This window comes from Rhipicephalus microplus, chromosome 4 (genome assembly GCF_043290135.1).
Source record: "Rhipicephalus microplus isolate Deutch F79 chromosome 4, USDA_Rmic, whole genome shotgun sequence".
In the NCBI taxonomy this organism is placed as follows: Eukaryota; Metazoa; Arthropoda; class Arachnida; order Ixodida; family Ixodidae; genus Rhipicephalus; species Rhipicephalus microplus.
In genome coordinates this window covers 58,507,761-58,529,624 of record NC_134703.1, presented here as the reverse complement: position 1 = coordinate 58,529,624, position 21,864 = coordinate 58,507,761, and the positions used below count along the sequence as shown (strand labels likewise).

Sequence of the window (21,864 nt, the reverse complement as noted above, 5' to 3'; positions counted from 1 at the left end):
AGCGCAGTGCAAAGGACCCTCGTATGCTTAGATTTAGGCGCACTTCAGGGAAGTGTCCAGAGGCTGTTGTGTGACCGACTTTGTAAGAAGGACTGCGAGATTAACTCTTTTGCAAAGTGCTAACGTTTCTTGTGTGTCTTGTATGTGAACAGTTCTGTTGGCCCGTGAACATAGTTCATGACGTCGGGAAGTTCTCTTTAAACGGACATTTCCGCACGTGATCTTTACAATACGCTGTGGTTATCCATAGGATTGTGACGGAAATTGTTACGTTAGTGAATAGTAGCAGCCGGAGTCATGCATATAGGCACCAATCTCTACTTAAACACATTTAATTAAAAAACAGATAGCTGAAACTAATCCATAGCTTCCCCCCCTACGGCGTGCCCTCTAATCATATCATGATTTTGGCACACAATGCCTTGAATACTAATTATTAATACTATTTCGTTTGCGTATGCAGTGATCAAAACTAACTGTGTCACTCTATAGGAGGTCTTGTTCCAGTAAGAGATGAGAGCGTTCTGTTTGCGAACCTGTTAATGTTCGTAGTAGGCAACGTATCTGCCTGGCAGATAGCAACTGCGTTGCAGCGCGGAGAGATCGGGAGATACTATATCCGGGGATAGCACCGTTCGAGGGCGTAAAGTACGTGACGCACCGCTGTAGCCATCGGGGAGGCGGTTTGCGGACAGCTATTGTGAAAGAGATTTTCGCGAACGGGCGCGACGGAGCTCTCGACGAGGGACTCGCTTGCTGGATTCCGTGCCGACCGGCTGTGCCCTCGTGATCTCCGACAACAGTGCAGCTCTGGCCGACTAGGCTGGTCTACGCCATCTCCTGACGCCGATCCCCGACGACGACGACAGCGTAGCTGTGGCCGACTGGATTCACCCTACGCCATCTCCTGTCGCCGACAAGAGCTCTCGCAAGTAGTGCCCCGTCCTCGAACTCCTGCAACCGTGTCCATCTTTCCTGTCTTCTCCTTACTTCCGTCGTTCGCTGTCCCTGTGCCTCACTCTCTCCTTCCACTCTCACTATCTCTTTACCTTTTAATCCTATCCTTTTAATCCCTTCTCTACCCCCATCCCTCGTGAGCTACTGTTGAGGTGTCATCCCCCTGAGAGACAGTTACGGGGCTCACGTTTCTCTTCTTTGCATTTAAAATCACTCCCCCCCCCTCACCTTTCGGCGTACTTATAGCATTGGTCTTCTATACGCGTCACGCAAGCCACTATGACTACATGCGATCACCGGAGCATCGAAGTGGTCGTTTGTGTGCGCGCGTTATTAAATAATATGAATGGCGAATAAATATAGTGAAAAGAATGATAGAGCAACGAGGAAAGGTGAGCTCGAATCACCGGTAATCACTGAAGGCTCGAGCTCCGATGTTTTTCGTAGTCTCTAGCACCAACATAAAACACCGCTATGTGACAGCACGTCAGAACAGTCACGTTCACTGAACCAACTGCGCGGCGCACGCCCGCGGTCTATATATACACATTGCCACGCTGTTGTGATCCGGGGTTCTGAGTCGTATCTCACCGCTGCCAACCAGTTGTTGTGGCTCAGGGTGCTGAGTCATATCCCACCTCTGCCAACCAGTTGTTGCGGGTCGGAAGGAAGGTCGCTGGAGGATACGAAAACAAAACCCGGTCTCTTGTGGTAGCGTGGTGTAGCTTCTTCGGGTTGAGGAAACGAGCGCTTACAAGATGGGGATACGAAAAAGCAAACAGGTTTATGGCACTATTTACAATTATTTACAGCATGAAAGGTTAGGAGTTCACAAACCACGAACGTGGTGGTTGAACCTTTACTTGGTTCAGAGCCTTCACAAACTACGAACGTGGTGGTTGAACCTTTACTTGGTTCAGAGCGTTCACAAACTACGAACGTGGTGGTTGAACCTTTACTTGGTTCAGAGCGACGTCCCGCACTCGGCGGCGTCCTTATAAGCCCTGTCGGGCTCCTCCTTCTTGAGGGGTACACCAATCACACACACACACAACAGGTGAAAGGTACGAGCATGCACGGCGCACGTGAACATCCCATTTTGAGTCGAGATCACTGCACTGAAAGGTGGCGCCAGGGGGGCTCTTGCTCGTCGTGTGTGTCGCTGGTCGAGGGGTCCCAAGCTTCGGACAGCAGACATCAAACGGTCCGCCAATCTGTCCGCTCAATTAGCAGGGCACTTTGTGGCGGCGGCCGCCGTTTCTTCAAAGGAAGACGCTGTCTTTGTTGTCCTCTCTGGAACGGCTTACAGCTTCGTGGCGACACGACGTCTCATCCGCCGGCTAGCAGGGACAGTGCCTGGCGGGCATAGGCAGCCGACCAAGCGGCTACCTCTTTGAGGACTAAAAGAGCGCCGCTCCCCCGTCATCTCTCGACGCTGGTTCCAAGAAAACCGGGATTCCAGGCGTGGGAACGCTGCCCCCCTACGCTTCTCAGCGACAGCATGGCGTCTAGCGATGGCGGTCATAACAACGCACTAGGGGGCCCTTCTGCATTGCCCCTTCTGAGCTATACCTCTGCAGACGCCTTCGCTTATAGCTCTTGCTTTTCGCGCAGCAAGAAAATAAAACAGCTAATGGTACCTGTGTAATCCGGGTTTAGAAAATGTGCGTGATCTAGATCGGTCCAGAGCGCTACAGTAAGATAGGCCATGACTGCAGTCGCGTGGTTTTATTTTCATATTACTCTGGCTTTCTTTATATGCTATTGCTTTATATGCTTTATATGCTTTTATGTTTATTGTTTATAATTTTGCTCATGTAACCCCCCTATGTAATACCCTCTCACGAGGGCCTTTAGGGGTATTATGAATAAATAAATAAATAAATAAATATGCCAGAAAGAATCACCGCGAAGCATGTGCATTGTCACAAAAAAAGTTGGATTGGTTGTTCAAGAATAATTGATTGATTGATTTGTGGGGTTTAACGTCCCAAAACCACCATATGATTATGAGAGACGCCGTAGTGGAGGGCTCCGGAAATTTCTACCACCTGGGGTTCTTTAACGTGCACCCAAATCTGAGTACACGGGCCTACAACATTTCCGCCTCCATCGGAAATGCAGCCGCCACAGCCGGGATTTAATCCCGTGACCTGCGGGTCAGCAACCGAAAACCTTAACCACTAGACCACCGTGGCGGGGCGTTGTTCAGGAATATCCTCTACGATAAGATAAATGCACCTGGTCCTAAATAGGATATAATTTTTTTGCTTAATGGATCTTGATTAGTTCACTTGTTAAGTGGTTTCTTGTCATTCTTCTGAGAAGCTTGTTATCCGCTAAACACTTGCGAGGAATTTTTGCCAATTGCTCATGCAGTGGCTGACGACGATGAGAAATTATGCCTGAAGTGGGTATGCGCCACACAATTAGTAGGGGTACAAAAACCATCTTTTGTAATGGGTTGGAGCATTGGTCGGCCCACTCGTCATTCTATTCGCATCATGCGACTAGTTGTTCTTTCGCTGTTTCAAAATGCTATATTAAGTCGTATAACGCAATTCTTTTCCCGACATCAAGCCTGCCTAAGGCAAGTTTGCCAACAAGTCCCAAGCACCAGCGTGACACGGTGACTCAGTGACTGGGCTCTAGCCCCGCTGTGTCAATGGTACTAGGTTGGTTTTTTTTCTAATTTCGCGCGATGTGATTACGGACACCGGCGGCAGTGGCGGACAACTATGGCGCCTCGCGTGGCCCGAGTTTAGATCTTATAACAGCTTTCGCTGCAAAATGGCCTAATGAGTGCCACTTACTTCACAGTATAAATTGGTTTCATTCGGTCGCCATTAACTACTTTTTTTAGATATGTATTTCTGAAGTTAAGTGAAACACCTTGTAAAGTATACACAGTGTTTCAAGAAATGTGTCCACTATTATCGAAAAATTACAGAAAAGAGGTATGTGCGTGCTACATAAGGCGTTCCCATACTCTTGCAGAAAGCATCTACAGATGCGTACAAACATTAATTACGGCAGCGATCATAAGAATTATCGAAATCAACTTTTGAACCAGCGGAAATAAGTAGTCCAGTCAAATGCGTGAATTTCATTCCTTCGTGTGACTAGCCCATAGCAACTTTGAAATTTCGTAAACGCGGCCACTGGTTATCACCACGGGGCGATGAACTCTGGCTAATTTAGTAGGCGAAACAGAAACCGGCGCTGCAAACGGCGCCATTATTATTCCCTCCGAAAGCATCCTCCGGTGACGACCCTGTTTCCCTCGCCGTTGTGAACCGTCTATCTACATATTTAGTTTCATGGGAGCGCTTTCCTGCCGCATGGGCGCTTATTGAGGCTCGCTTATCCTCCTCCCCCGATGCAACGGAAACAGTGTCATCACTGAGGGCGTTTTCAAAGTCAATAGTAGATGTACAGTGTCTAGAAATATACTCTAGACACTGTAATAGAGGCGCTGTTTGCTGCGCCGGTTTGTTTCGCCTACTGAATTATTCAGATTTCCATCGCCCCGCGGTAGTTACGAGTGGCCGCCTTTCAGAAATTTTAAAGTTGCTACGTTCTGTTCTCATGAAGGACTTGAATTCACGCATCGGACTCGACCTCTTATTTCCTCTGGTTAAAAATTGATTATCTTGATTGCTATAATTATTGCAGTATTTATTGTCAAGTTGCACGCATCCGAAGACGACCTCTGCCATAGTAAAGGTAACACCACAGGTAGCACGCCGGAAGTAGCACCACCTTTCTGTAATTTGTTGATAATAGTGAACACGTTTCTTGAAACACCCTGTATTTTGAACGGGGCCCCTGTGCAGGAGCCACAACGTCTGTTATAAGTTTAAAGTGTTTTTTTTTTTAGTCAGCGTCTTCTTTTTACCTTTGAAGTTTTGATCATTCTGTTTAGCTCACAAACATGCACTTCTATGCGTATGTTCACTATGGGTAAAGGAAGTAAGTGGAAAACTTAAGGGCTTCTTTGTCTTTGTTAGACACCATATTCGTTAGAAGTAACTGACAACACTGCCGTGTAAAGTATAGGCGATGGTAATAGAAAGAAACAATGTAAATGTGAAGAAATCAAAAGGTGACAAAAAGATAATTGCCCTCAACAGGGACCGAACCCACTACTATCGTCCGATGCTCTATACCAACTGAGGTACCACGCCGGTTATGCCTCCGTCTAATTTATGGGGTACATACTACTACTAACAGCCTCCCCTGTACTTTCCTGGGCTGTGTTGTCTGTTGCTTCTCCATTATATTGTGTCTGACAACGAAAAACAGGCCCTTAAATTTTCAACTTCTTTCCTGGATTCATAGCGAAGGTCTCGTTCTGGCAGACTTCATTCTTTCAAGTATTATTCGAGGGATTATTGATCAGCTGCCAGCCCATGATAAGGTCACGTGCTACGTGACGTCGATTTGTTTACCTTTCCAACGTTGACCCTAGGAAACAAGACTTCATGTAGGCTAGTGTCCTTACACGCAACAGAATGTATATTTTCACATTCAATCAAAACCTTCTTGGTCGCTTTCTCTTAGCTTCGCCACGTATGCTCACCTTTCTCCTTTATTTAATCTCGCTTTAAAACAATGCCTTCGAAGGTACCCCAACTTCGCTTCTAAAAGGAAAGTGCTCATTCGTCGATTGAAAAAGGTAGCCTTGCGTAATTCGTTTTTACCCTTTCGGTACAGTTACTCGGAGTCGGTTTTCTTTCCACCACTGCTATTCAATTAATTTTTTCCGCCTTTTTTTGCTCAGCTTTCTTTTTCGATCGCACTGTTAGTGGTATACTTCGAGGTAAGTCTCATATATTTTTTTTCTTTCTGTGAATAAGTGCTCTTCCCATGCAACTACCGGAACATACGCGCACAGGCGAGCACTGTACGAGAAGAAAAAGAAGCTGGCTGAAGCCAACCGCTGCTACAAATGCACGTCACAAGGTCACCTGGCACGATCTTTTAAAGTGAAACTTACGTGCTCAACTTGTCATGGAAGGCACGCATCGAGTATGTGTGATTCTAACTGCGTAATAAATTTGGCTACATTGGAAACGTCGTCACCAGCATAAGCTTCAAACTGCACGTCAAGGACGTCACACTCAGTGATGCTATGCGGTAAGAATTTATCAAGTGGTTGCGCAAAGACGGACACAGCAGTGCACTTGCAGACCTTTCGCGCCTTTGTCGTCAATGGTAGCAGATCAAGATACGTTAGAGGGATTCTCGATGGAGGAAGCCAGCGATCATACACCACAGAAGATCTAGCTGGAAAAATGCAACTTAGGCTGATGGGAGAAACTTGAGTTTCATTTACCACCTTTGCCCGCGTTTCCCCAAGTTCTGCAGAAAGACGAAAAGTTGTTGAAGTCCCCCTGCGGAGCCAACATCATTCTCAGATCCACATCATTCGGGCCATTGGCGTACCGGTTATCTGTGACGACATTCTTTCGACGACAAGTGGTGACTACCTTATACAGAAGTTGCGTCGCGAAGGGAAAGTTATTGCAGATGGAAAGAACTTTCTTGAGGCGGAGATTGAGACTGGCATCAGCCTGTTGGTTGGAGCTGACCATCTGTGGAAGGTTACTAGAGGAGGAGTCGTAAGAAGTAGAAAAATTCCAGGATCGGTCGCAATCAACACAGTGTTTGGATGGACACTGCAAGGGCCCAGTCGTCAAAGTGACTCGCTCGGCTGTGAAGCTGACATCACGCACTGTGTTTTGCAAGTAGAAGCGATCAGTGTAAACGACACAGTATCACACATTCCCCAATCATTCCGGCAGTTTGAAGCAGCAGCCATCGCAGATCCTGGTGAAGCACACTTATATGAGTCGATTGCGAGCTTCCAAAGAACGACTGACGAGCAAAATGAGAGACACGTAATCACTTGGAAGAAAGATCAGAAACAGCTACTCAGAAATGACCGTGATGCCGTGCTGACATGTCCACAAAATTTGGCAAAAAGTCAATGGATTAAAGGTTTATTGGAGCGATACGGCCCAGTCATCCGGCAATGCATGGAACAAGGTCAAGCTGAGATGCTAGCTGAGAATGCTACGGTCTATCAGGCCAACTGTTATGCACCACATTGTGAAGCTGTAAGAGCCTTTTTGACTTCTGAGCTCCAAGTCGTGTTTCCCGCTTTGTCACCCACTCAAGGCACACCAGCCCTCAGCTACTGTTTCGATAAAAGGTGCACCACAAGCCAGAGAAGAGCATCAAGGCGAACTCTTCATTCACACCATCAATGCATCGAGGTCATTCGAAGTTCATTTCACGTTGTGCCCATTAGTTGGTTGGTTCATGGGGCAGATTTGGCAGAAAAGTGAAGTCTTCGTTGCTCAAGGCACTTGGAAAGAGCAAGCACAGCTGATAAGAAACGGATAAGGCACAAGTGGAAGCAAAGGCGAATGGCATATCAAGACAGCTCACGTATACACGCATACGGACGTCAAAGAGCCCTCTCCGATATTTACGGTGCAATTTTCATCGCAGCCTTTTCTGAGTCGAAACAACTACGACTACGAAGCTCGAAGTCCTCAGGACACTCGACGTGACAGCAAGAACCGAAGATACCATCAGGAGCAGGTAAATCACAGGCTGATCCAATATAGAGAAGAGCACCGATCGAAACTATGGGCAGTTCACTTGACCAAGCACTCTGCAGCAGCAGCCTCCAAATATATGTTACGGTGATTTTCGATAAACTTTGCACTTGCAGCAGTGTTTGGTCCTTAAGACGAACCATACACGTCGACCCTGGTTAAGATGACATAACCTGAGTTTGCAAAAGCTTTTAAGATGACCAGTGCAGAAATGTTTTGTGCAACAATTGTTCAAGTTCGAGTTGTGCAGCTCTACTGGGGGGTGGGGGGGTGGGGAGTATGTAGAAAAAGGAGGAATAAACGCATGCAGGCGAGCACTGTACGATAAGAAGAAGTTGAAAACAAAAAACAGTGTTCGGTCTGGTTTCTTCGCCAATCGATAGTTTTTTTTTACCATATATCCGTTTATCTGCTGTCTATTTTCATACCTCTGGAGTCACTACCGGCTTCAGTGCCATTACAAGTCCACATGTCGTACAATGAAGTATAGTCTACACATTGTTTACGTCACACAGGGTCATTTCTGTTACACTGATGGGCACTATGGCATGTACGGTAATGAAAATATTGGGACGGGTAAATGAGGGTCACCTTGACCGTGAACTACGTCATTTTTTAATTGGCTGGCTATATACTGTTATCGCCCAATGCAAGCTAGACAATCTAGCCAGTCGAACATGCCCAGCACATCACTAGAGTTTGTATCTATCTATCTTTCCCCTTCTTGGATGATTGGTCTTCAAAATGACAACGGGTGTTTCATTGTTTCATCTGCCATCTTCGTTATCCAGACCATGATACACCTTTCTGAGAAAAAATACAAATACTTTCTGAGAGTAAGAGAAGAAAGGGAAATATAAGTGATTATTGTTGCGGTTAAACATCCTAAAACCATCATATGATTATGAGAAACGCCGTAGTGGAGGGCTCCGGAAATTTAGACTACCTGGGGTATTTTAACATGTACACAAACCTGAGCACACGAGCCTACAGCATTTTCGCCTCCATCGAAAATGCAGCCACTGCAGCCGGGATTCGATCCTGCGACCTGTGGGTCAGCAGCCGAGTACATTAGCCACCAGACCACCGCGGCGGGGCCACCTGGGGTTCTTTAACGTCCGCCTAAATCTGAGTAAACGGCCTCAGCGTTTTCGACTGCATCGAAAATTCGGCCGCCGTGGCCTGGACTTCACCCCGCGACCTTTGGGTCAGCAGTCGAGTGCATTAGGCACTAGAGCTACATCATAAGGGGCAAGTTTACGCCCACCGCACGTTTCAAGTTTCCATGCAACAACCAGAGAAAGCGAAGAATGCATGCAACATTCATGTGTAACAATACAATTCTTTGCCGGAGTCTTGTTGCATAGCACAGTAAACCGAAAGCACTTACCCGGGCTTTTTATAAAGATCCTAACTCGTACAAACATAATGTGATGATATCTTCTCACTCAGGTGCGCAAAATCCATTGCCCCACCAACAGTGTAAAAAAATAAAATTTTATTCCCGGCAATCATCACAGACATATCAACATTTCAAAACAAGGCTACCAAACTGGGGCTATAGAGAAGATTGTGTATCACATGATTGATGGCGCACCTTATGTTTTTGTTCGTGTGCACTATGCCTTGAGTAAGCTTGTATGCGCTTATATTCCTGTTACCAAGGGTACAGTGTTCACAACAACACGTCGTTGTCATAATATGGTGTTCCCCCTTTTCGTTACCTAATTCAAATTGTCCGAGCAGTTGCTGCCGTATCTCTCCCTGCGTATCACTGTGCAGTAGATAATGACGCTTCATTTCAAAAAGTCGACCCCCTCCCCCTTACCCCCCCCACCCAATTTCCCATAGACTTCTGCTTGCTGCATATTACTGTTATACAGGCCCTTATTTAAATTGCGACTGAGAAGAAAGCACTGGCCAACGTTCATTTTTTGTGCACCACGAACGACTAAGTGTTTTCCGGGAAGCCAACGAACCCAGACGCCATATTCTTGTTGACGAAACACAGGGTCGTTTGCATTATAGCTAAGCGCTGTCCGCCTTACAATCGAGGCACACGTTCTTCCAGAAGACGTTCCAGTCGGTGTCGGGCGCCGTGCCTCCGTACTCCTTGGGCAGTACGCTCACAGGAATGTCGCTCTGAATCCGGCTCACGTGCTTGCCGTGGAGGTGGACCTGCGGTGACGCACGCGGGAAATCAGCCTCGAAAAGTAGAGTCATAAAAGTTCGTGCCGATAAGTTGTTCTCGGCACTATGTACTCCCGCACGGCCCGCCTATGAACATGGTGCCGTGTAAGGTCGATCCCTCTCCTGTAAAGTCGTTTTCGCCTCGTGACGCCGGCACATCGTTATTAGCGTAATTAGTTGCCGCCGCGAGGGATGAATGTATAGGTAGACAGCATGAGCCTCCTCTTTTTAATGGGGTGGTAACAAGAATGTCACCAGGCTTGACAAATTAGGAAAAATAACTTTATTTTTTTATATGGCCTAATAATTTGTCTATTTCGTATAACTCTACCTAGAAAAAAAACACATTCATGGCCCAGTTCTGTGTACTTGACGGCAGAATGTCTTTTATTTTCCTCTATTTGTCCTTCATCTGGAGTTTGGTATCGCCAATATTCAAACCTCCTCTTACTTATTTCTATCGTGGGCGTGTTCAGCTTTCCACGGTGGAGTTACTGTATATGCCACAGTAATATGCTACCTAAAGGTAGCATATACAGTAACTCTATTCTACGGTGTTCAGCAGCACCGCCTAGCGGGAGCGAGATTATGCGTGCTATGGGGATCAGCGATCAGTCTCTTTCTTGCGGCTGACCATGGTCGCCGAAGGTCGGGTCCCAGGAGGGTCTGTGGGTTCGATACCGCGGCTCGTGCTCGCAGGCTCTCGCCGTCAGTCGGACTCGGGGGACACTACATTCACGGTACTTTGTATGCGTTCTGTTGTACTGCGCGTGTCGTGTTGGCCTTGTTATATTCGCATTGTATTGGATTGGTTGTCATATTGTTAGTTATATCTATAGGGCTTGGCTGGCTAGCTCGCCGTTGGTAAAAGCTGCTAATAAAGGAATACGTGTTTGTTTTCTCACAGGTGTGGCTGTGTCTCACTTGTTACAAGAGCACCACATATGCGGACAATTTATCTGGTTTTCTTTGTCTGCTGTCTGATTTCTAACCATTTTCGAGGTCTATCATGTTGTTGCCGTACGCTGCTGGTAGACCTTGTGTTATTCTATTGCATATTAATTCTATTATAGTATTATTTGTTGGAGTGTGTCGATTTGATCTGTTTAATGGTTAAGTTGTTGCGTACTTTATTTGTGTTACGTGCTTACTATATTGTTCTCTTTTAAGTTTGTTGCTGTTCTAACAAGTTCGCTGCTTGTTATACTCGCAACACCCCCCTTATGTAATGACCGATGCTGGACGCTTAGGGTAAACAATTGAAACGAAATAATTGTCACCAGGAGTGAGAAAAAGAGACACGGCAGAAAAGGCGAATAAGTCAATTGGATTTTCTACCCTTTAGACCCGACACGTGGGAAAGGGAATGAGGTGGTGAAAAAGACATAAAGAGAGCAGGGTGTGTGTGTGCGAGTGCAAAAGATTCACAGCACACGCGCAGTGTGCAGCGCAGCTCCGGAGAATCACTTAAGGGAGTCGCCGCTGACAAGACAAAAGCAGTCCGCAGGAGTTGCACATGCACGATGCCTCCTAATCCACAAGTACGAATCAAGCGATCATTTGAGCGTGATATAGTATACGTGAGTTTCTATTCGTTTAAACGAAGAAGCTTACCGCTTTGATGGACTCATCCTTCAGGAATGGTCTAGCTATCTTGAACGCCACGTCGAAAGCTGCAGGCTGCCTTATAATGTGACCTTCGTTTGCTACAACAGGAAGGCAGTTCTGCGAAACGATCAAAGCAAAGCAAACACAAACACGACGTTAATGAAAATGAGCCATTATCGAACAATAAGGGAAGATCGGCCTTCCTCTCTCACTATATTTAACTATATTTAATCTTGTACATACTTTCCTGTAAACTAATATCCTTGTTGAATAAACAAATATACGCATGCAGGGCGTAGGTTCTTTAGCAACACAAATATTTTTATAAAAATTTTATGCGAGCCAGGCTCCTGTCATTTGCACATGTGAATTCTGCGTCGAGGCAAAAATACACCATCGTCATTCAGATGCATGAATAAAGCGGTAAGAGTTTGCTGAAAAGTATTGCATAGGCGAGCGAAGCAGCGGTGTTGATAAAGTGCCCTTTGTCAAATAAGTTTAGCTGTTCAGCAATAGCGATTCACGTATATATTGAGACGAATCTCACATGTGATATCATATATGATGGTTTCGTGAAGTAACAATCAGTGAAAAAACAGCCCTTTATCATTCACTCCGGCTATATGACGAATCGTTGAGTCGGAGGACAAAAGCGATCTGTATATTGAGAAGCAACATTAGGCGTGTAAGTAATGAAATCAAGTTGCTGTGGGCTCCCCTTCGAGGTATCTATGTTATCAAATTGAATTCAGACAAACAGCGCCGACTGTGGTTCTTTATCGAAAGAGCTAGCGCATTTTTTTTAATCGAATGTTATCCCGCATAATGCAGCGCATATGCACTCTGAAGAACCTTTAGCGGCGCGTCAAGTCACACCTGTATGTAGTGCAGGAAATTTCTGGTGAGGCCGATTTCGATGTGCTTCACGCACAGCAAGGTGTATTCTTCGAAGTCGCACACCATAGAGAAGCCAAGTGTCTGGGCTTCGGGACAGATGGACACGTGCTCGAGACAGAACACCATCGCTTGGATGAGCTGCAGGTTGCTCTGCTTGGGTGGCTTCCATTTGCCTGTACAAATAGATTCAAAACAAGCGGGGATGGCGCAGTGTGAATAAAGGGGTTTAGTTTTAGCGCGACACACCATAAATTTTGTTTTCTTTGAATTTACCTTAAGCCTGTTTGCCTGAGTCCAGTTCGACAAAGTGAGCATGATTTCATTGCATCTTTCGACAAGTTTGTTGGCATCAGGGCCTGATACACACAATGTGCTATCGTCCGCGTACACGATAAAATTCGCATCATCGGCTATAGTTACAATGTCATTATTAAATACATTTAACAAGAGTGGTCCAAGAGTACTGCCTTGGGACACACCGCATAGAACAGGTAAATAGGATGACTTGTGGTTATTGATGGAGACACACTGATTCCGTTCTTTAAGATATCCCTGCAGTAATTCTAAAGGTCTTCCACGAAATCCACATAGAAAAAGTTCGTGAATAAGAATCTCGTGATCTAGACTGTCGAAAGCTTTACTAAAATCGGTGAATATACCAGCTGTATAGCAGTTATGTTCAAAGCTCTGTAATATGTATTCCTTCAGTTTTAGGATGTGCCATTTCTGTCGACCTGTTTTTTTTTTCGGCAGCCATACTGTGAGTCAGTGAGAATGCTCTTTTTATTTAAGAAGTCTGTCATTCGAGTAAATACGAGTTTTTTCTGTACCCTTCGAAAAATCTGGAAGTACTGGAAATACAGAGGTCGGTAGTTTGTCGCAGAATTCCGATCACCACCCTTATAAATAACTGAAACCTTAGCGTAATTCATTGCGCTTGAGTAAATGGAAATTTCTAAAATTAAGTTATAAATGTGCACCAGTGGAAGAACAATAGATCTTAAAACATATTTTATATGCTTAATATGCAAGTTATTTATATCTAAAGCGATACTGTCCTTCAATCTCATGTACACTCTGTGTACTTCACCCTCATCGGCAGGCGCAAAGAATGCACTTTCGCGAATAACAATGCAGCAGCCTAATTCCTTCATGCTGCATGCCACTGCCGCTAGGTATGTCACTTTGCGCAGTTTTGAAACGATGATTAAAGTGATCGGCAAGGGCTGTGCCTGCTATCTCACGTGAGTCTAGCTTTATCGATGTTAGGGGCGTAACCTGTTTAAGGCTTTAAAATTCTTGGAGTATATTTTTCTTTTGGTTTACGTTGGGATGCTCACAGCAATTATCTCTGCGATAAGCTATCTGCGATTATCGGTGCTATGGCGCACTGCCGCGCATTCTTGCTTGTGGGGGCAAAACTGCAAATTTATTACAGTCTATTCCTGCCATATGCCCACTACTGCAACTTTGTCTGGGCAACAACTTCACATTGCAACATACAAAAACTTGTAAAAATTCAAAAGAAAAGTGTCCGCTATATTGAAAATGTTGATCGACTTTCAGCCACATATGGTATATTTCTCAAACACAAATTACACCGCGTTGACAGGATGCATGAATGTGGATAATTAGAAAAAAAATGTATTTCCCATCCCAAAATGTTAAAAATTACTTTACTTTACTTCCCTATAGCTAAGCTAGAACCGCACAACAACACAAAACACATACGCAACCCTGCAGTATGAAAGGTGCCTTGGTCCCGGAACAACTACAGCCTGCAATCACTAGCTTATAATATTCCAACCATACTCAACCGGTACAAACACACAACCGCAATAAATGAAAAACATCTGCTTTTTATCTTTGTATTAACGCATTAGCCCGTGTGCTCAGATTTGGGTGCACGTTAAAGAAGCACCAGGTGGTCAAAATTTCCGGAGCCCTCCATGGCGCTTCTCATATTCATATGGTGGCTTTGGGACGTTAAACCCCACATATCAATCAAATCTATAACGCATTACCCTTTATTCTTGTACAAAGTGTCATTGTTACATTTTATGTGTATGTGTGACGTATGCTGATCTGTATGTATAATGCTTTCGATGTGAATGTCATGTAAAAACACTTTTTGACATGTGTCATATATGTGCTATTGCCATGTAAGTGACCCTGGGCCTTCGTCAAGCTGCTGCGACATCTTTTTGCCCAGGTGTCCCTCCAGATTATTTTTGGTAAACAAACTGAATTGAATTGAATTGAAGGCAAACTTATTCGAAGTGATACACTTGTGCCACAACGCTTGCGACTTCCCCTTTTCGCTACCTGCGTCCACGTTCGTGAGCACAAATTCAAGCAAATAACACATCATCAAGCAGCTGAGTGTCAATAAAATTCTTGCCTTTATTGACAAGAGTTTCAATTACTCATACTTCAAGAGTCAGCAGCAGAAATTTGCATTAGCGACTCGTGTGGGGAAAAAATATTACTAGGTTGATATTACGGTGGAGCTCAAATCCCGCGGCGCGCGACTCCTAAAGCTGAATTGCTTAAAGTTTGAATTCAATTTTTTTCATAAAAAGTAGAGCAGACCAAATTTATGCTGTTGGTCTGTGGGAATCATTTGAAAAAGTATTGAAACAACTGAAAACCAGAATTCGAGTTTTTTGCCGGAGTTCTTGTCTGGTCATATTTAGAACCAAAGCCCTCGTATATGGACACCATTTTTACTCGTTGAAAATGAAAGTTAGAAACGTCGAAAGCGTCGTATATGTCTTGTATTTCCTGGTCCTGTCTTTGGCACCGTTTTCTGTGTAACATAAAGTTTCCGTTACTGCGAAAAAAAATTTTGGTTGGGACGAAAAACATGGTGACTCGTGCCAAAACACTCCCTTTTCATTGCCATGTTTTTTTTCTTCCACTTTTGGAAGCTCGCGAGTTAAGATATTCCATACTGCATCTCTCTTTCTTGCCTACATCTTTTTTCGGTAATGAAGAGCTCTAGTGAACCATTTGATGTTCAAGCTAACAAACGTATTTTACTGCTTTGATAACGCTAATTATCAGCTAATAATGGCAAGCGTAAGCTCAGTCTGTTAAGTAGCAACACTGATAAGCTGGAAAAAAATGTTTAGTTTGTAACTAGTTAAGAAAATGACCAACGTAGAAGTGATTGCTGTACTTAAAGTTACTACTAAGCTGACATGTCACAAGTGTTTCTGGTATGGATTACCTGAGATGCCACCATCAGAAATAGAGGTGCTATAAATATAATCTAGTTCTCGCTGTACAATATTCTCTGTATATGGAAAGCTGACAATGCATTTATTGCCCCGCCACGGTGGTCTAATAGCTAAAGTACTCGCCTGCTGACCCACATGTCGAGGGATCGAATCCCGGCTGTGGCGGCTGCATTTTCGATGGAGGCAAAAATGCTGTAGGCTCATGTGCTCAGATTTGGGTGCACGTTAAAGAACCCCAGGTGGTCAAAATTTTCGGAGCCCTCCACTGCGGCACCTGTCATAATCTTACGGTGATTTTGGGACGTTAAACCCCACATATCAATCAATCAAATCAACAATGCATTAATTCAGTTATCGGCTTCTGTTTCCGTGCATCTGGGGCCTCTCATGTGACGACAGCCATTCTAAAGGCAGAATCGTTCCAGCTGTGTCGAGGTAGATATACAGTGATTGTAATAATGAAATTTTGCTCACCAAATTTGCAGAACATGATTGGCTTGCCATGCATGTTCCTGTGAGGCAGTATGGTGAAGATGTCTTGGCCTACTTCTCGCATCTTATCGGGCTCTTTGAGTCCCTCGAAGAGCTTCGGAGCGGAGGCTCTGATTGCACAATATTTCTTGAGAACGTCCAGCGCCGCGTGGGCGTCGTATTTGCGATAGCGCAGGAAGCGCAGCAAGTCGGCAGAATCAGTGGGAGCGTTCGCCAGCTTTTCACCTGCGCTGAATTGAAGATCACGCTTAATGTTCACCGTTACCTGGCTTGTTTCGAGCGCATGGTAAGGGGATATAATTTACCAGCACTGATCTTGCCAGGGGGGCAGCTCAGTCTCTTGCGTACCCACCCCACACTCACACAAACACATTTTATGCTTTGTACCTGTGTGCACACAACCACATGCACACCCATCCATGAACACACACTACGCTGGTGCTTGCTAGCCCATATCCAGTGAAGTCGTATTTGTAGTAGTGGGTATTTTGAGGAACATGTGCAACTAAAGGCTCCGGCACGATAGCACCCTGTCAGGTCAGATTCCTTTATATAGAGGAAGTCGAAACCCCGAAACAAATTTATATGTGTTCGCCTGTGGTTAATTTTATTCATTAATTTAATTATAATAGGAGATCAAAGTGACATCCGGGTTGATCAAAGCACACGAATGCAGGGCGATGAATCAGTCAGACCGCATGAAGTCTCTCTCTCTCTCTCTCTCTCTCTCTCTCTCTCTCTCTCTCTCTCTCTCTCTACATGTCTCATGGAACATCATAGCGTGAATGAAACATGAGCGCTTGCTGCCTGCTTCCGTAGAATGAGGTTGTTACAATAGCATGAAATAACATGCTTTAGGAATTGAAGACCCAAGCTGCCTAGTGACGCCAAGATAAGCAAAAAGATAAAAAAAGTGAGGATGCCAAACTATATGAAGAGAATCTCTCGATATTGACTCCACATTGACAAAATGAAGGCAGCTCATAACTACTGTCATTTATTCATTTAATTGTCCCGACGCCCAGGTTACAAAAAAATTTTAAGCAAGTTGGATTGACGTCTGTTGCATCTATGAGCCATGATTTCTTTCTCTCGTGGTTTTAAAGTGTTCTGGGGGCTATGCAGACCAATTTTCTTTGTTTATTATTAGCCCGAAGATATTGACGCAGAAATTGAGTGTGGACTTTAACCCATAAATTTCTCACACAGAATTCCCGACCATCACAGTGTGAAAGCCTTAGCTACAAATCATGTACGACTAAAGACTTGATTCCCGTCAAGATGAACGAACAGATCTTGCGAGTAAGAAAATCCAGGAGAAAGTACAAAGGATTTTCTCAGACAAGTTACAATCTCGAGGCACTGCATGGACGTGAAGATCTTTGCAAGACGCTGAAGAAAATGCATCTGCAATCTATGCATAAATGAGCAAATGCTGGCCTCATCTAACAAAGCTGATAGCATAAACTTAGAAAGAGAAAAATAGTTTCAATGCCCCTTTCCCCCACCACCACATCCATAAAGAAATGGAGCAGGTATGATTACAGGACTAGCTTAGAATGACGCGTATGCAAAGAAAGGCTGGTAGGGAGTGTAGTGCTTATTGGAGTAAAACGGAGTGACGCAACCAGAAATGAACTTTTCTTTCGTGTTATGAAACCTGCGAGTATTTTAGAAAATGCAATAAAGGTGACAAGACTTGTTGCGTATTGGTCATGTTTGTTGTTTCAGTATCATCACGCACACGTTGCACTTTACCTTGGACCTTTACTTTAAAAGATAACAAAGGCGTCATGCCTATGCGCAACGTGCAGCGCAGTCATAGCGCAAGCGGGGAGAGCGGCTTTCCTGGAGCCTCTTGTAAACTTTCTTGGGTGAACTACTACAGGTGCACTTGGAAGGCACCCACTACGCCATAAATTATTATAACCTTTGTGTGGTATAGGCAAGCCTTTAGTATGTCATTATTCCTTATTCTTCGGAGAAGCGCGGCGCCTGTACACGCCTGTAAGGCATTCTTTGCATGTTTTGTTGATGCTGTGGGTAATTACACTGAAAAATTATGGCTTACGCTTTCCTAATGCTTTGGAAGCATTCAATGACCCACCCGTTACGCAACTCGCATTCTGTCACGTCTGGTCGTTATCTTATTCTTCTCAAGCACTATGGGTTACGCATGTCAGCGTGGTTTTTTCCACGGCATGAAGCTTGCATACTGGGGTCCGTTTACAAAGGAGGTTCCAGCTCCGGCTAAGATTTCTGGTGGAATACTAAGCTTCCTCGCAGAGCGCCCGGGTTGGAATCCCGTAGTCTCATGGATTTTTTTGTTTTTTCTTGCTTCCCACAATAACGGTTACAGACACCGGCGATGGACAACTATGGTGCCAGAAACAACTGTTGTGTTCTCACGCAACCTTTCGCTGTAAAACATTAGTATCAACATTGGACACTGACGAATTTTGGGGAGTATGTCTTGCTTGTAGCTAGTTTTCTTACTGTTGTTATTGTTGTGGCCAGTGATGCTTGTCGGCCAATGTTGAACTGGAGAGCACAGTGGCCCATAATATTTCCATTTCAAATCAGTAACGCGTTCATAAGGTGTGACATTTATATACCATGTTAAGGGAAGAGGGAGCATTTACTATTTTTCAAGTCTACTTGGTCAGATATCACACTTTTTCGACGAAAGTCCCACAAGGTTCTGAAGCCGAAACTGCCGCACATCTAGCAACGTGGACTCTGGAGTTGTACATGCGAGTTACATAGGTTGCGTTTAGCATCTTTTTTTTTCTTGCAACGGCCACTACAGGTGTACAAAAGCCGATATCCAGGGATAAATATTGAGGGCAGATAAGTATCATCCGCCCGCTGTCAGCAGCACGATGACCCATAAGATACGAGAGATGGTAGATAACGATGACACGCAAGCATTAAATGAGGATGTCTAAAAAAAGAACGCGAAGCATCGAATCCTGACAACGTGTAGAGCGTTCAGCAATAAGCTCGTGATTGTCACACTAAAATGAGTGAGTAGAATCTCCAGATCAGATGAAAATGTACTGTTTGAAGTGACCTGTAGCTTTGTCAAAGAGAGAATATATCGCTGGTGCTAATGTTTCTACAAAGACACACATATTCGTCAATTCACACTGACTAACACGTCTTCTGGGCGATATACTGCATACATCTACATTCCTTGCTCAACGAACGTCACTCACAACTCGTAGCAAAGCAATGCATATCCTCGGTTTCGTCTTACCTTCCAATAGTTTTCTTAGTTCGGCTAGGGACTGTTCGGCTACGGCGTCCAATGCAACGTCTCCTGCTTGCCATGGAAAGCGCTTTTGAAAACCAGACTCCATAATAACTTTGCGTAATCCCGTCGGTTGCTGCGGCATACACAACCGCCGACGCAGGCTGGCGATGCGGGACGAGGAGTGTAAAGTCGTGTCGCGACTACGCCGAGATTTAATGGCACGAGGCTATGCATCGTCAGCGGGCGGCGAGGGCGCAGCGCGCTGAAAACACGCGGTGTTTCTTTTATCGTACAGCACTGAGTCGAAGCCGACGCAGCGCCGCTGCAAACTGCTCCACGTTCAAGGTCGCAGAGAATTATCCTGCGTGATACAGCTGCGGTCGACGAACGCCGCCCTACACACGAATAGTTGCAGGCGGGTGAGCCTTGTGTAAACACATTTGGCCAAATGAAGCGCGCGTATATGTAAACTGAAGGTCATTAGACGAGTTGCGCATCGGGGGTTTCCGCCAACAGCCAGGTACGTGTAGAGCACGCTCACAACTGACGATCACGTTGGCGCTTCTTAAGTCGAAAGCCTCGGAGGGCTCAACAACAGCGAAAACTGACCAGCGTCCCGCGTCGACCAGTGTCGGCGCCAACATGAACAATAATGTATATATATATATATATATATATTTATATATATATATATATATATATATATATATATATATATATATATATAGGAATGTACAGGGGAAGTTATTAGATCCAATGGAATGTAAATAAGAAGAAAGAAAAGTGGATGAAAAAATAACCAGCCGTGAGCAGGAACGCTCTATACGCTCTTCCTCTCACGGCTGGTTATTTTTTCATCCACTTTTCTTTCTTCTTATTTACATTCCATTGATTCTAATAACTTCCACTGTACATTCCTTGGCATTACTGTCTGTTAGATCTCATTAATATTGTGTTAAAACACGGAAAAACGAGCCCTTAGGTATACACTTCTTTCCCTTATATATATATATCATCACGTCATTACTCCCCCATATGACGTCATAATGATGTCACTGGTACGTCACATGTCAGTCATTGCCTCTGCACTGCCTCTGTAGAATCATCGGAAAATATGCAGGCTTTCTTCACCTCCCCTCGGTTTGCACTGCCTTCGTGATCAGTCCGCCTTTGACCAGGTGACGATGTCATGTGAGGACGTCATGAGATGGTACAATGTAGTATGACGTCATAATGCCGTCTCTTTGTTGTCTTACCAAGTTATGCCATTTAACTACCTCCTCATATGACATCGTCGCGTGGTTGAAGGTGGACCGACCACAAAGGCAGTGCGAACGAGGGTGGGGGAAGAAATCCTGCGTCGTTTACGATTCTATAGAGAGCAGTGCTGGCGGCGCAAGATAAACACACAGACTGAAAAGAAAAATAAGATGGCTTCTGCGTTCAAGTAGTTATGTGTGAACGTAATGTGACCCTGCATTAAGCGCATTTTTTATTGCATGCGCCTAGGTTACCATGCACGATTGCGCAGCTGTGGTCTTTTGTGTAAAGGCCTGACCGTGCCCTGACCGCGCGCACCTTCTGCAGCGCAATGAAATACGTACAGCGCGAACTAAGGACAGGGAGGCTAGAGAAGAGACACAGACACGCGCTGACTAGCAACTGAATTTTTATTAACACGACAAGAAAATATATACGAAAAAACAACAGACAAAAATAAATAAAAAATAAAAGCATGACAAGATTTCTTCCAAGAGATGGCTACATGCGCTCTTCCAAAAAAGGATAATTCTTTTGTCAATAAACAAATAGAGGCCATGCTGATGCATAGCAAACCTTCTTCCGCGATATGGGGGGTTTCAATGATGTGAAGAATGTAAAGAAAAAGAAACACCAGTGCACGATCAAGCATCGCAAAAGATATGTAGAATGCACGCACAATGTAATTTAGTGGATTCTTTCATGCGGGTGTCGTTATATATAGGCCAAACAGGAACGTGTCTATATGACCGCCTTCGTGAGCACACAAACAATGCGCGCAATGCCAAGTAAGGTTTTCTGGCCATCCATTGCCGATTCTGTGGTTGCACGCCCCTGTTTGAAGAGGCCACAATCATCGGCAGACATCAGGACATGCGTACTCGCGAAATCATTGAAGCCGCCCATATCGCGAAAGAAGGTTCGCTATGCATCAGCACGGCCTCTATCTGTTTATCGACAAAAAAAATATCTTTTTTTGGAAGAGCACATGTAGTCATCCCTTGGAAGAAATCTTGCTATGCTTTTATTTTTTCTTTTATTTTTTCTGTTGGGTTTTGTTTGTAATTTCTTTTCGTGTTAATAAAACTTCTGTTGCTAGTCAGTACTTAATTGTTTGTGTATCTTCTTTTGTATCCCCGTCTTGAGTTCGCGCTGTGCGTACTTCATTATGCAAAAACCAACCAGCCCAAAGTTTCACTCTACTTTGCAGCGCGTCAGCGTGTGGTTCTCTCTCTCTCTTGTCACTATAGGTGACGCGTGGCTCCGCGCCCTCTCTCTCCATATGTGAGAGGGAGCGGCGCCGCGTCAGAAAGCCACGCGTTCATTTTCTCTT

At 44.7% G+C, this 21,864-nt stretch overlaps 2 protein-coding genes across 3 annotated transcripts in view; both read right to left on the bottom strand.

Moving 5' to 3' along the window:
• The window catches only part of LOC119172009 (uncharacterized), a 247,083-nt gene that overhangs the window by 92,349 nt on the left and 132,870 nt on the right, over positions 1 to 21,864 (bottom strand). The gene's annotated exons all lie outside the window — the stretch shown is intronic.
• Positions 9,070 to 19,513, bottom strand: LOC119172011 (alpha-tocopherol transfer protein-like). 2 transcript variants are annotated; one of them, XM_037422972.2, is made up of 5 exons: positions 19,275 to 19,513; positions 15,998 to 16,240; positions 12,261 to 12,454; positions 11,391 to 11,501; positions 9,070 to 9,764 (listed from the first exon to the last, which is right to left on the bottom strand). In XM_037422972.2, exons 1-5 carry the CDS (start codon positions 19,411 to 19,413, stop codon positions 9,615 to 9,617), a joined length of 837 nt encoding a protein of 278 aa, XP_037278869.2. In that variant the 5' UTR covers positions 19,414 to 19,513; the 3' UTR covers positions 9,070 to 9,614. The 2 variants fall into 2 exon arrangements, with proteins under 2 accessions (XP_037278869.2, XP_075748937.1); XM_075892822.1 differs by having other exon boundaries at positions 15,998 to 16,245; positions 19,275 to 19,503.

Excerpts from the sequence above, each read along its gene's own strand:
- LOC119172011 (XM_037422972.2), bottom strand. The coding sequence starts at position 19,413 with ATGCCGCAGCAACCGACGGGATTACGCAAAGTTATTATGGAGTCTGGT. Across the intron at positions 16,241-19,274 it reads ACTAAGAAAACTATTGGAAG|GTGAAAAGCTGGCGAACGCT; the intron begins GTAAGACGAAAC and ends AATTCAGCGCAG. Across the intron at positions 9,765-11,390 it reads AGGATGAGTCCATCAAAGCG|GTCCACCTCCACGGCAAGCA; the intron begins GTAAGCTTCTTC and ends GCGTCACCGCAG.